Source organism: Haplochromis burtoni, unplaced genomic scaffold (assembly GCF_018398535.1).
Source record: "Haplochromis burtoni strain Fernald_Lab_line unplaced genomic scaffold, NCSU_Asbu1 Contig_216, whole genome shotgun sequence".
Taxonomy (NCBI): Eukaryota; Metazoa; Chordata; class Actinopteri; order Cichliformes; family Cichlidae; genus Haplochromis; species Haplochromis burtoni.
In genome coordinates, this window is record NW_024582577.1 from 791,509 (window position 1) to 806,092 (window position 14,584).

General features: G+C 40.1%; 2 protein-coding genes across 3 annotated transcripts; one reads left to right on the forward strand and one right to left on the reverse strand.

Annotated features, from left to right (window-relative positions):
* The first annotated feature begins 2,936 nt into the window (after positions 1 to 2,936).
* Positions 2,937 to 9,790, forward strand: zgc:112083. 2 transcript variants are annotated; one of them, XM_005937905.3, is made up of 11 exons: positions 2,937 to 3,279; positions 3,789 to 3,973; positions 5,031 to 5,257; positions 5,353 to 5,464; positions 5,544 to 5,696; positions 5,796 to 5,870; positions 6,225 to 6,345; positions 8,274 to 8,412; positions 8,511 to 8,635; positions 8,762 to 9,233; positions 9,266 to 9,790. In XM_005937905.3, the coding sequence occupies exons 2-10, from the start codon at positions 3,823 to 3,825 to the stop codon at positions 9,186 to 9,188; spliced, it is 1,530 nt and encodes a 509-aa protein (XP_005937967.1). In that variant the 5' UTR covers positions 2,937 to 3,279; positions 3,789 to 3,822; the 3' UTR covers positions 9,189 to 9,233; positions 9,266 to 9,790. The 2 variants fall into 2 exon arrangements, with proteins under 2 accessions (XP_005937967.1, XP_042082466.1); XM_042226532.1 differs by having other exon boundaries at positions 8,762 to 9,789.
* LOC102290349 lies at positions 9,331 to 14,014 on the reverse strand. The gene is made up of 6 exons (XM_005937906.3): positions 13,749 to 14,014; positions 12,044 to 12,184; positions 11,830 to 11,922; positions 11,651 to 11,719; positions 11,067 to 11,184; positions 9,331 to 10,980 (listed from the first exon to the last, which is right to left on the reverse strand). Exons 2-6 carry the CDS (start codon positions 12,140 to 12,142, stop codon positions 10,259 to 10,261), a joined length of 1,101 nt encoding a protein of 366 aa, XP_005937968.1. The 5' UTR covers positions 12,143 to 12,184; positions 13,749 to 14,014; the 3' UTR covers positions 9,331 to 10,258.
* Positions 14,015 to 14,584: the final 570 nt, after the last annotated feature.

Consider the following 14,584-nt stretch of genomic DNA (forward strand, 5'->3'; position numbering starts at 1 on the left):
TTTGGGATCTGGTGGAACGGGAGATCAACATCACACATGTTGTGTGCAGTCGACTAATCTGCAGCAACTGTGTGATGCTTTCGTATCAAATATCAAATATTTTTCCAGCTCCTTATTGAATCTATGCCGAGAATAAGGACAACTCTGAAGGCAAAAGGGGTTAGCACTAGCTTTCTGTACCTTATAAAGTAGCCAGTGTAGACTGACATAAAAATGCAAGGAGGGGAAGTCCAGGAGAAATGAAGTGATGATAAATCTGTGTGGTTACTCATGTTTTCTTTGAAATATCTTTCTACAACTTACATCTAACCTCCTAAAATATTATTTTTTGCATCAAGAGATACTTGTATCTTGAAGAATTTCCAAAGAAAGCCAAGTCAACTGAAAACTTAGGGTATCTGTGCCAAGGCTTGAACTAAATAATTAAGCAAGAGTACTGAATTGCTATTTAACTTCAGTGTTGCTGGTTTGCATTTCTCCAGAAGAGAAATCTGAGACATTCTCCTTCAAGTCTGGATTTTGTTGTTTTCTGTTGACCTTACAGTTTGTGCTCTGCAGATGTTCCCTCCTCCAAACTCTGGTAAAATTGAGAGCCATTTAAAGGTTGCATAAATATATTTTATGCGAGCATCGTTCAGTTCAGTTTAAACAAGCTAGCCAAAGTGCTCTCATCTGAAAACAAAACACTCACTGTTAATAAAATCATGAAAGGGCGGATGTAAGACTGGAAAGAAACATTTATTTATCCCTTTATCATCCTTTTTGGTGTCTGGTGGTCATTTTCCTGTGAATCAGTCATCCTGACATAAATCTGCATCAATAATTCAGTCGTTATGGGCCCTCGTGTTTGCAGAGCAGCATGAAATATTGAATAAGAGATCAGCAATGGCGCTGGAGCTGCCTAGGCTCTGCCCACCCCCTGCCCTAAAACACATTTGTGGCTGGTCATGGTCCCTCCCTATATTGTACTGTTGGTGCAAGTAAGAGTTCTTATTATATTATATATTCTTATTATATTGTATTGTATATTTTTGAAGTTCATTATGGTGGAAACAATAAACTTCAGTGACCGTCACAAATAAAACAGGAGCTGTGACAGTAAAAAGGGTTTAGGCTTGAATGCATGTGTGGGGGAAATGGCATGTACAATATTTGTATTAAATATTCACAGCACAGAAGAGACTGCCGATGATTTCCCACTTTATTCGTTTTATAGCCGCTCATTTTTGAGAACACAGAGGAATGAATCACCTTGAATGCGCACCACAGTATAAGGCTGCTGTTATGAATACCTGCATTTTGTGCAACACTGAGCAACTTTATTAGTGTAGCACTGACTTCACTTTAGGAGACACGCACTCTTGTGAAAATATTGTATTTCTTTGACAGACAAAGGACTGACGGTCAGCAAATCATGACCTCTAGTGGAGGGGATCTATGGCACAATCTGACAGTGAACCTTGTGAGCCTTGATTGAAAGGTGGCTGCAGGCTGATCTCAGGTTTCCTTCTGCTTACAGTGGCTTCCTGTTTCTGTTGGCATTAAGGGCTTTCTCAGGCTGGTAGGGATAACCAGTTCCTTCAGGTGTAAATCATCTCTTTTCTGTCTATTAACAACATGTGAAACCTTCCCAGTGTAAGAATGCAGTATAGTACAGCACAACAGAAGGGGAATAATTAAGCCTGGGTCATAATTATCAACCACACTAGAAAAAATGCAGAGATTTTGGTCAAAGATCAAAATCATTCCAGATAAATAAAGTGAATAAAATAAAGAATAAAGTTGCATGCATGGATGATTTTCAGACTGACAGGAAACATTTCTGAATTTATACAAGAGAGGACTATTTAACAGTGAAAATTACTGCTATCATTTAATCCGTCCACTGCACGTGAAATAGCTTGATCACGGCAGTCCTTATTGTACAGGTCTGTTTCTTTGTTCACACTCTGTGTCTGGAGGAAATGCTGACAGGGTGGAGGAGAAGTTGTTGTCACTTCCTGGGAGGAGTTTGGTCTGGCGTTTACAGATAAAAACAGACATAAGAGCTGTGGTTTAACTGCACTGCCAAAGAAGGAACAAAGAAGACAGAAGGCTTTCCGAGGTTATCAGTGGTGCTACTTAAACACAGGGTTGAGATTCTTTTACTATAAAATCATAACTGAGCTGATCAATTAATATAGAAATGTATATATAGTTTTTCTAAAAAGTTGATTACAACATCTAAACTAAACTAAACTGGCTGAATTTAAACCGCATATGAATAATCTTATGATATAAAATATTTTATGTTTGTGACTATTTTATGCTCTTTTTTTTATACTTTCCTAAATAGTACTTTAAGTGAACTCAGGGCAGGTACTGAAGTATTTTATTAGTATTTTTACTTAAATGAAACTCCGTAACTAAACCATACTACTCCATATTCATTCCGAGGATCTTGTTATTTTATGTTTTATGGATATTAAAATGTAAATACAAGATAAGAACAAATTAAAATAATGTATATTTGTGTGTGTGTGGAGTGTGTATTATCCCTGCAGTAAATAACCATATTAAATTATATTTATATATTTAGTCTGATACAATAAAGAAATATTAATTGTAGCCCAAAATCATGATATCATCACAGCATTTAAGGAGGTCTAGAATTGGACCTTTTTAAAGTTAATTTTAGGATACAAAGGGAAGGGTTGACTTGTTCCTTCACTACAAAATACATTTTTCTCATAAATGTGAGGATTTATTTTAAGAAAATAAGAAACAATTTTTCTTTTCTTTCACCTTTCTTTGAGTTTATGTATTTATTTCAAATTGAAATTTTATGGCGTGGCACAAAAATAATGCCATAAAATTCGAGCTGGATGAGTTTAAATACCTGGAATCAGTCATCCAGAGAAGAAGAGAGTGCAGACAGGGTGGAGTGGGTGTAGATGAGCTTCAGGGGTGATTTGTGATAGAAGGATAGAGAGATAGATGTAGATAATCCATTGTGGGACCGTCTAAAGAGAGAAGCTGAAAGAAGAAGAAGAAAAAGAAGAAGCAGAAGAGGGGATAATAATAATAAGAAGAAGTGTATAAAAACAAAACGCTATTTACTTCAGGCTTTAGTTTGCTGCGGTTTCCAGTGCAGTAGGTGGCGATATGCTCAGCTTTCCCGGCACAGTTTTAATAATAAACGAAGAAGAAGCGACAGGAAATAAACAAAGCCAAACAAGCTGAGAGGAGGGAAGAGCAAGGAGGAGCTCAGATCTGCTGCACAAAGTGATATTAACTGCTGTAAGAAACATTTATGAAAACCTTGCGTATCACTAGAGTTAGAAACAACAGTATGAATTTATACAATCCCGGGTTAAAATGTACAAGCTGTATTAATTTAGGAAAAGTCGGATAAAGAGCACAGACCTGTGACAGGTTTCGCGGGAGCTAATCTGTTAGCCAGATAAACATCATCTGCACAAACACAACTTCTTAAGGATGAAGTAAACTGTTGTTAGCTGTGAACGGCCTCATTAACTGTTATGACCAAAAATATATATTTAAAAAATATATGTTTTGATGTGGTTTTAGTTACTCATTCAGTCAGATAGTGAGAGCTTTGGCGCTAACTTCAGCTAATGACTCTTCAAACATTTACAGACATGTTTCAGTTTCCATGACACCATCAGTCCTTGTTAGCATATGCTAACTAGCAAAACGGCGTCTTTAGTAATTTAGATGTCGTAGTTTAACGTTTCCTTTTCTCTCTGGGTTAAACGTATGTGCCTACTTTCTGTGCGGCTGGTTAGGGTGTGAGGGGCTGAGCTCACAGGACTCAACGACATGATGACAACAAAGAGACTCGGGAACTTTGAGGTGGTCTGTGAGTGGGGTTCGTGCAGTTTCACGGGCCGCTCCATGGAGGAGCTCAGCGACCACATGTGTCTGCATTTGAAGGACTACCTGGGGGACAACGATGCCCTGGAGGAGCTGGGTAAGCGATTTTGCGTGCAGGGGTGGGCGAGGGGTCAGCTTTTGTTGGGCAGCACATTTAGTTTATTAGCATGGGGTTTAATGGTCAGTGTTTGGTCCAAGTGTTGTCCAGTTTAAATATGCCTGTTGAATTTTACAAAGAGGTGCTTCTGTTACTGAACTCTCATTGTGGTTGTGTGTAGATCAGTGCAAGGGATTGGATTTTATTGTCATTTAAAATAAATTTTGGCTTACAGTGATTTATATGGACAAGATTACAGAGATAAAAAATATCATTGTGCTGTTTTCTGTTTTGCAGCATTTCTCTTGTTTTGCCTTTCAGCTCATCCTCTCTTATACTTTTGTCCCTCCATCGGCCAGGCTGTGGCACATTTTCTTGTTTTGGGTTCTTTTGTGACCTCTTGGATGAGTCGCTGAGGCGCTCTTAGAGTAATTTTGGTGATTCAGTAATACTGCCTTTGTAGATATTAGATTGTCTTTAGCTAATATTAAAACTAGTTTGATGATCTGAAACAAATATGCAAAAAAAAAAAAGAAAAATCATGAAAGGGGCAAGTTTATGGATTAAACTAATTGTGATTATTAGAATTTTTTGTGATGTCTGTACTATTTTACTGGTAAATGCTTATTTTAATCACTCACCCCTACCAGTCATCTCTGCATCATCTAACCATAACCTGCTTATATTACAAATGCTACGAATGGCAGTGCTGCAGAGTGCGCTATAAAGCCCCCTGCTTCATTTGAGTCACAAGTAAAACTGCTTTTGTAGCTACAGTCAGATTTTGCCAGTACATGGTTTTATTTTTATTTTGTGACAGCAACTGTCTCTACTCAACACCAGACTATACGATGGGATACTTCTCAACCTCATGCTGATCACGGTTAATCTGGTTTTCATGTTATTGGACATGTGGGTGCTTTAAAGTTTTTAAAGTTGCTTTAAACATTCTGTAATGACATTGCAATAATTACTGATTCTCTTTCTTTCTTTCTTTCTTTCTTTCTTTCTTTCTTTCTTTCTTTCTTTCTTTCTTTCTTTCTTTCTTTTTCGTTAGATGAATATGCTTGTCTCTGGAATGGATGCGAATTTCTCTCCATGGGTAGCCCTGCAGAGCTGGAGGTCCATGCTTATTTCCACAACTACCATGGGAAGCTCAAGTTCATTGGGTCACAGCTGCTCAAGTCCCGTCCAGATCTTCCCAGCTGCAATCAAGGCATGCACAGCAACAATCTGGTCCCTGAAGGATCAGACGGATATGTTTGCCAGTGGGAGCAATGTGATGTACGTATTTTTCATTTAAGTTATCCAGTCTTCACTAAACGATTGATATATTATCATGGGATTTATTTATTTTTTCCTTGTTTTCTTTTTTAAAGTGTACATTTAATAATCCTGAGTGGTTCTATCGACATGTGGACAACCACATAGAAAGTGCTGAACCACAGTCTCTGCCTCAACAACAGCAGGCGCTCTTCTGCCAGTGGGCAGGTACGACCGGGAGTTTTTTAAACGTTGGTGAGACGCTATCTCCTTGGACACCGTGTGACATTTCCCGTTTTGTTCACAGGCTGCGACGCCTTTTTCAAGATCAGATACCGTTTGAGGGAACATATGCGGAGCCATACTCAGGAGCGCCTTGTCGCCTGTCCTACGTGTGGCAGCATGTTCTCCAGCAACACAAAGCTGTTTGACCACCTGCACAGGCAAGCTGAGCCAGTAGGTGAGACGGACGCTTAAGCTCGCATTAAATTTCTGTGATGTTGATGTTTTAATTGCGCTGCCTTATTGCTGATGATTGTATGTGTACTTATCCTAACAGAGACGCTGGTTTGTGAACACTGTGGGAAAGCTTTTTCCAGCGAGAGGCTTTTGCGGGATCATGTTCGTCAGCATGGTGAGTTTTATTTCTAAGTTTTCTTTTGGGATTAAATTGTTTTTATGGCTGTTTGTCTTGAAATATTAGAAATGGAGAGAGCGGTTTATGAGCAGTTTATCGCATATTGCTACAGATTTTCTTTTGTTTCTGTTGTCAAGCTCCCTACTGTGTGGTCTTTAGATTTGTATTCATTGAGCTCTTATTTTGTACTGAGTTATGTCATTTGGTTGGTCAGGTGTACAAAATCTGATCTATTTCAGTTTCTTTGTGATCTGTTAGTTATTAAACGTTAATAGATCCATGGTGGATCTCTGACTCAGTTTGATCATCTGTTACATGCATAGCCCGCCTTTTTTTTCTTTTTACTCTCAGTGAATCAGGTGAAGTGCCCCTTTTGTGACATGACCTGCACCACTTTGGCTGCTCTGAAGATCCACATCAGGTTCCGCCATTGTGATGAGCGTCCGTTCCCGTGCGACTTCTGTGACAAAAGGTAGATCCTCCAACACAGCTCATCAAGTGTTCAGTTAACAGCAAACACACTCTTAACTCCATCGTTTTCTTTAATCTGGCAGCGAAAGCTGGGTTATCAAGTTTCAGCTATTTCAGTAAAATTCTCTTCCATAAAATTTTTTTTATCATTAACATCTTAAATCGTGTATTTGTGAGGAACCATGTAGCATTTTTCACATCCAAAGTCACAAGGAAGTTTTCATTCCAGCTCACTCATTATTTCCTTCAGTTTGTGTATGTGCAAGTAATCCCTGTGAGGCAAAAACTCAGCCTTCATGTGACTTTAAATGCTTGATTTCTCACAGTTTTCTGCTCTTAGCTTGTCAGTATCCTTAACATGGTGCTCTCAGGTACACAGCTCTGTTTGTGAATACAGGATTCGCTAAAAAAGGTCTTTCAGACTGAGGAAGAACAAAGTGGGTGCACCGTGGGCCTGGTATATAACAAACAGGGATTATTCTTAACTGTGATTTATGCAAAGCTACTCTAGTATAGAGTCAAAGAACAAAAATGGGAGCTGGAAATGAGCTCAGGATAATATCTGCTCTTTAGATCTTTTTATTATATGTTTTTAGTCAAAATACTCCCTTTAATATCTGCTTCAAATGTAACCAGTCTTTAGTCGTGCCTTAAAAATATTGTATACCCTTTAAGGAATTCTCCTAATAAGACCTTAACCAAACTATTAGGAAAGGTTCGTTAAAATATTGTGTTTAAAGAGGTTTTTAAAGAAAGAGCCACAAAATATGAAAAAAGAAACCAGTTCCTTGTTTTATTGTCTTTCAATCATTTATGTCTCTGTATGAGATATATTGGTTTGCAGCCTCCTGTGATGTCAGAACAGCCTAATCATCATCTCCAACTGACCCTCCCCCAAAGGAGAACCAGCAGGATTGACATACAGATGTTTGTAACTGTTTCAGTTTCATTTGGGGTGTTGTTTACTCAAGCATAATAGACATTTTTATGTATGAAGTAACCACAAAGAACAGGAAAATGCAGGCACTTCTGTTCAGTAACACAGACTTTACTGCCTATGCTGACCAGTCCTGCTTATGTGCATATTCATCCCTCAGAACAGCCCATTTCGAGCCAGGAAAAACTCTGCAGTGTGTAATTTTATTTCTTTTATATACTCAGTAGAGCTGTGTGCTGTGACTCTTCCTGGCTGGAGCTCAGTCGCACAGCAGCTCGTTTGCTTTTAAAGCCCCCAGATACGCCCTGTTAGGAGATGAGTTAAAAGCAGGGGTATAAAGGTTGGGAAGAATTAGTGACCTGTGAGGAATTTTTTAGCTGAAACTTGAAAAACATATTAATAGAACATATGAGGGTAGAAACGGGCCATAATATGGGACTTTTTAAGTAGCAGTGCAATTTTTGACTCATCTGTATTGAAAATGTAAACAACTATAAGTAAGTAAGAAGTAAGAGGCTCAAACACGTGACATGTGAGTGAGAATGCTGCTAGAGCCACATCTTTATTACCAAAATCAGTTTTTACCCCTCAGCCTTGAAAGGCTGATGGGGTGCTGTCGTAACCCTGTGTGCAGGCGGCTTGGACACTCAAATTTGTGAATACAAAAAAGGAGGCGACAGGATTTTTAAATTCATACCATAAGTGATTCTACAAAAAGTCTCAGATGAGTTTGAAACTCAGTGACTTGGTCCTCAAGGTCAGAGGTCAAGTTTTCTAAAGATCTTGCAAATGCGATAACTCGAAAAAGATGTCACCAAGTATTTGAAATTGACACCAAATCTCCCTCAGGTTGGAATCTCAGTGAGGTCAACTATTCTGAAAATCACTTTGGATTTTTACATTTATACCAGAGGTGCATCTACAGGGAGGCTGAGGGGTAAAAGCTACAGTCGCCAGTAATTTTAACTGTTTCCATCTTTATTTCCCCACAGATTTAAGAACCAGCGCGATCTGCAGAAGCACACAGAGGTTCACAATGAGGGCACCATGTACAGCTGTACAGTGGAGGGCTGTGATTATACTTGTCATACGTTCCAAACAATGAGCCAGCACTTCAAGAGAGTCCATGAGGTTTGTAACACAGTGTCGTCCAACATATTACCTGGTCAGATCATCTCAGCCTGCTGTGACTGTAGATATACTAATGGTTTTTTGTTGATGACCAATAGGTTGGGGGAATGGCTAAATATAAATGCCATATCTGTGATAAGGTGTTCTCTTGGTGTTACACTCTTACACTCCACCTTCGTAAGAAGCATGAGCTGAAGTGGCCCTCTGGACATTCCCGCTTTAGGTGAGTCACCTGTGGTAATAGTCATCCTCTCTGCTTTACAGTCCTCTGGGTGCGACGAATATAATTTAAGTAGAGCTGAAAAAAAGTAAAAACTCAAATGGATTCCTCTCCTCTCCTGTCATACAGGTACAGGAAGGATGTCGATGGTTTCCTGAAGTTAAATATGGTGCGCTTTGAGACTGTTGAAGTGACAAAGGAGATCATGAAGAACATGGCCAAGAAGCCTCAGAGCCTTCAGAAAAGTCTGAGTGGCAGCAGTCAGGACGAGAGCGCTGTTGTCACGCTGGAGAGCGGCCGAAGCTCTCCCACAGGATCCTCCTCGCCTTCCTCCAGCTCCTCCTACTCCTCAGAGTTCTCAGGAGGTGAGGACATGTCATCTCAAGCCAGCCCCAGAGGCAGCGACTCTCCTGTCTACTGTGTGATGAGCACCATTCCTCACATTGAGGACGAGTCTGCAGGACTGATGCAGGAGGACTGTGATGGTTTTGGGGCTTCCGGAGCAGTCCAGGCTCTGACGGAGGTTGCGAGGGGCCTCGGCATGGATGTGGTTTAAGTGTTCACTGTGCACTGGGTCAGATGACCCACACCCAGTGTAGGCTTTATGCAATTAATAAAAATGTCTGTTAAAGTTTTTATGAATGGGGGAAGAGTTAAAAGCACTAGAAAGCTTGTTCCATGAAATGTTCTCCAGGCACTGAATTCCGAAGACTTTATTTTTTGTTGTGACCTTTGTTGAATTTTATTGTTACACAGTTAAATACATTTTTGAAACAAGAAAGGATCGTGCCATGTTTTTGTGGCTTTTTGTGGCTTTGTGGTTTTAGGGATGCTAATGAGGGTTAATCCACATCTATTCATACATCCTCACTTTTAGCATTTAGCTCAAAGCTTATGTGCAAAATACAGCCTTACAGACAGAATCTCCATAAACTCCATAAATTGGCAGTTTTTCATTTTCCAGGTTTTTTTTTAGAGGCCAACCTGAGCCCAACTTAAAAAAAGTAAGCACATGAACATGAATCTGCTTACACTTTAAGGTGTAAATAATCAGTGCTGCTCACTGTGTGGAGTACCACAGAAACCTAAATGACCAGTGAACACAAGACAGGCGCTGTAAATATATATTTTTAAATACCTCATAGTACCCATCATGTCCTAATGATCTCTGTTACCAGCTCCCAGCTTGAGTTAGGGAACCCAGTCTGCTTTTAAGATTGGATTAAACTTAGCTTTTAGGTTAAGCTTACATTCAGAGCTGGATCAACCCTTCAGCTATGAAGCAAATGGCTCAGACTGCTGGGAGACCTTCCTTGAAAACATTCAACATGCATTTATAAGCCATTGTTTTATGTCTTTAAGAGTTTGAAATGTTGCTGTTTTTTCCATTATCCTTAATTTTTCCTTCACTTCACCCAGTTCCAGGACATGCTTGCCCTCGATGAACCTGGTTCTGTCAGAGGTGCTTTCTCCCACTCTGGCTGATTACTCAGAGATTCCTAGTGCCTTGAGGTGACTGTTTTTATTTGGCTCGGTATAAATAAAACTGAAGTGAGAGATGAAATTTGAGATTGTGAGCTCTCCCTTTCTGAGCCTACTCTGGAGACTCAGGGTCCCAATACTGCATCAGAGCCAGTATGAGGCCGCTGGCGTCTGCAGCGGTGTTGACACTTCTCTCGACAGAAGTGTCTCCCTCACTCGAAGGAAATAAAGAGGTGACGTGATACCTCTTGCTACAAGAGGTTTCCTGATTGCCTTGCAGGTATTCAGTGAGTAGTCTTTAAGGGTGTGTTTCCTAAAATGGAAACTGTGTGTGTCCCTCATTGTCTCCCATGAAGAAGTCTGGCAGGGATGCGTCTTGGTGTCTGGATAAGACGCGTTAAATCTAATGCTGTTAGGATACAGGAAAGAGCAATCACTCATGTTAGTGTGTTGCACTTGCATGTTGTGTGCTGGTGGATGTGTATAAGTTGTGATGAATGGAGATGGATAATACAGCAAAGTCTGAGAAGAACCAAACGGACTGTTGGACATTTCGTGCCTCATTCTCTTTGCTTTGTTGATGCCTTCACACTCAAACTGCCTCTTCCTGTCGAGCGATCCGCTGTGTCTGCCATCAAGGTCAGAAGTGACTATTAATTCCCTGAACTTCTCTTTATGAGGTAAATTCTTTGTTGGGCTAGATTGGTGGATCTGGTGTTTCTCTTTCTTATCAGGTGTTGAGTGCTGGTCCTGCTTCTCACAGTCAAGTTTCTCCCTGTTCCCACGGCTGTGGGTAGACACTGGTGGAGGCGTTTGAAGGTCAGAGACAGAACAGTCACAGCTTGTAGTTTCACTCTTACTTCCACCTGAAGAGAATTCAGTCGAAGAGTCTAAGTCCAAGAAAAGGATCAGTGCTACATTTCTACTTAATCATTGCTGGCGTGAAACTCACCTGAACATGGGTGTGCACACGGCTGGTGTAGTTCCTTTTGTTGCACAGAGGCAGAGGGACTGCTAGCAGGACACTCAGGTGTCAGCTCCTGTTGACTGCTGTGCATTTGTTGCAATTTCTGGTAAATTAAATATTACATGTTGGTTATCAGACAAATCAGCTGTGCAATACAAGATCAGTATGATCCATTAATATTATCCCTCTGCGAACTTTTCACAATACTGTGAGCAATACAATTCACAATAACAGTATTATTGTGACATACCTCTGAGCTGAAAAACAATAAAGCTCAGGTAGTTTATCTCTTAGGAAATGAATTACGCTCAAAATAAGAGTATGAGGAGGTGCTGAAGAGCATCTCTGAATACACAACAAATCCAATCGTAAAGTAGATGGGCGACAGCAGAGCGACTGGCAGAAGACCACCAGGGTGCCACTTCTGTCAGCTGAGAGCAGGAACCGGAGCCTACAGTCTGCATGGGATCACCAATGCTTCCACACGTAACTCCCAAAACATGTAGAGACGTTCAAAACTACCACAAATCCCAATAAAAAAATAACAATTAAATTTATTTAGCGCTCACCTTGAGTTGTTTGTGGTGGTAAATTTTCCACGCAATACACACGTGCAGTGCGCCCCATCTCCCTCGTATCTGGAAAAGAAATCATTCATTTTAATGAAAACAATTTCATCAATTTGAAAGAAAAGCGAAGTAACATTTTATATATTTTAGTTACTGAGATTCTTGAGTTTTTTACTCACTGTTGAGTTAGAGGATCTAGTTGTTGCTCTGTGCGAGGCTGTGATGGGTGCAAAGAAAGTCCTCATTGTTTGTCCGGGCAGGTTTGTGTTAAACTGTAGTAAGATGTAAAAGATGGATATCAGTGAGGAGTAAGTAAAAGCAGGCGAGGGGCCTGGAATAACTTCCAAGTCTGAGCAGCTTCACATGAGGATAGTTAAAGTAATCACATCTCACATTTCTGTCCTGAGGTCCCATCAATGCTGGATTTGGCAGGATGCTTGAGGACTGCTGCAGGACGGGAGTGAAGGCATGCCGGGGGATGTTCTGATGCATGTGGAGAAGTTGACGGAGCAGGCTATGGTCGCAGGAAGTAGACTGATGAGACAGAAACAATTGACAGTTTTAGTTTCTGAGCTAAGATGGCAGATCGCATGCAGTAGAGCAGGAGATTTTAAAGTCTGACACTATAGGGTAAGTTAGTTAACCACAACATAAGCCTTGTTTTCTTGCCCTAAATCTGTTTACATGTTGGTAAATTGGCTTCATTTAGAGTATCAGAAAATCCCATTTAAAGCGTTTCACCGTCTCTTATATTGAAACTGCAGAGAACTTTCAAACAGGATGATTTTCCTGGGAAGTTTTGGATACTACAGAGCTCCCCGATCTCCAGTTCATTGTGGTTTTTGATTTAAGGTCACCAACCATTAAGAATGTTTTCTAAAACATATTGTACAGAATTGAGTAAACCTTTTAGGCAATTTGCTTTTCAAATCACATGCAAATGACTGTATCTTGTTAGCTTGCATCACAGATGGTAATCCAATTGAGGCAGTTTGTGTGCCAATCCATTTAATTCATTTAAAATCCATCCGTTTCAAGGACACATGATTAGTAATGCTGTTAGTGAATGGGAGGCAAAGTGATGAATATAATATTAGAGAAAATTAATCTCTAGTGATTTATTGTAAATGTGGGACACATAGGAAAGAAGCAGAAATTAACCTGATCATAAGACAGTCCTCACCTATTTCATTCATATCAACAGGTAATTAACCAGCACACAGTATTAACACAGTGGCAGACAACTGTATTGGTCTCTGTGCTTGCAGTGCACAGTGGGCTCTTTAGTTTTGCTCACTGGGACAACAAACATTTAAAAACTATAAAAAAAAGTCGGGTGTACTCCTTTCCGACAACCTGTCTTCGCTGCAGCAATCCAATAGCCTGATCCCTCCTTTCTCATAAAGACAAGATTAGCGAGAGGATACACCTCCTATGTTCTCTAAATTTCGTGCATGTCAGCGTGCCACAGAAATCCTTTAATCTCGTAAAGGAGCTGTTTGTTAGGTGAACAGCAAACAGAGTGAATAAGGCTTTGGAAACATCTTGCTGTGTCATCGGAGGGCACAGATAGCACCGGGGCTCGCCTCTGACATGACATGTGCTCTTTTTTTTCATGCTCAGAAAAAAAAAGGTTATTAATTTGCATCCTTTATTTTTTAACATGTCATTAGTAAAACAAACTGGCACAAACGACAGCTGAACAGTTAAGGTCGTTTCTGAGAAATGTTTTATTCACCTCATCTAATGTTAATATTTCATCGTTTTATATGATCATCAACTAAACTTCTAAGAAACATTTTACTGTTTTCAGGCAGTTTATTGGTCAAAAAGCAGAACAAAAATGGAAAAACAGCTATCACTTGCAGTCCCAGAGCAACTGTAACACAAGTTAATTTGATTTAATCACCTGAATCATCACATAATTAACATAACATGGGGAAAATAGATGTAATTTTATGTTTGAGAAGTATATTTACATATACTTCTCAAAATATTTAAATTGTCCCCGTCTTACAGCAGGGGTCCCTCTCACAATTTAATATTTGACATTTTGCCTTCCAAAGTCATGTATGTTTTATACATTTATGAGTCTTACCTGTGAGCACCAAGTCCTTTTAAATTTCAGCTAAATGGTGGGGGAAAAAATCCAGATCAATTCAGCCGAGCATTCAGGAGCGTGAACCCTGTTTGTTGTCCCTCTGCAGGTCCTAACTTCATGTCAGCAGGAACCACTTGTTGCTGTGAACCGGTGTCAGCTGTCTGCTGGCCCTGGTCAATTAGTCAGTGTTACTTACCAACACCGGGAAAGACCATTAACTACTCCTAATGGCTTAAACTAATCCCATCAGCCATATAAATCTTTGTGATTGAGTTTAGGGAAAGACAGCTTGTGTGGCAGCAGAAGGGATTTCACAAAGAGAGACAATGGAAATCTGGCGTGCAAATAATTGCAGCACCTCCAGCCATTTCTATTGTTAAAAGAATCCCGTCCAGCACCGTGCAGGACAGCGCAACGTGTAAACATTCAGCAGGTCGATGTGGTTTCAACACTAATAAAACATGTTTTGTTAGTGAGCAAAAAGAAACTTTATTATGAAATTTAAATACTGCAAGCTATTATCGATCGTTTTTAACTTGTCTGATGAACCCATAACGCTGCGAGGTGTCCCTTCATCTGTTTGTCTGTCCTGTCACAAGTCACAAAGAATCACTGCTCCTCCTTGAGCAAGGTGTCAAACATCAGGTCTGGGGGCCAGAATTGTCCCGGCATAGGCTTTGGCTTCGGAACATATGAAAGGGTGAAAGAGGCCATAAATCTTTGCACTTCTGTAATTTTTTTAGTCTTACAGCTTTTTCTGCTCTTAAAGACCTCCCCCGCAGCCATCCATGCTACACCACAGGAGTTTCATAATGGATACATTTTTCGTCTAC

Bases quoted from the DNA above. Each gene is read 5' to 3' on its own strand.
- zgc:112083 (XM_005937905.3), top strand. From the start codon at position 3,823: ATGATGACAACAAAGAGACTCGGGAACTTTGAGGTGGTCTGTGAGTGG. The intron at 8,413-8,510 runs GTTTGTAACACA...GATGACCAATAG, and splicing joins ACTTCAAGAGAGTCCATGAG to GTTGGGGGAATGGCTAAATA. The intron at 8,636-8,761 runs GTGAGTCACCTG...CCTGTCATACAG, and splicing joins TCTGGACATTCCCGCTTTAG to GTACAGGAAGGATGTCGATG.
- LOC102290349 (XM_005937906.3), bottom strand. From the start codon at position 12,142: ATGCATCAGAACATCCCCCGGCATGCCTTCACTCCCGTCCTGCAGCAG. The intron at 11,720-11,829 runs GTGAGTAAAAAA...TTTCTTTTCCAG, and splicing joins CTAGATCCTCTAACTCAACA to ATACGAGGGAGATGGGGCGC. The intron at 10,981-11,066 runs GTGAGTTTCACG...AATTCTCTTCAG, and splicing joins GTGTGCACACCCATGTTCAG to GTGGAAGTAAGAGTGAAACT.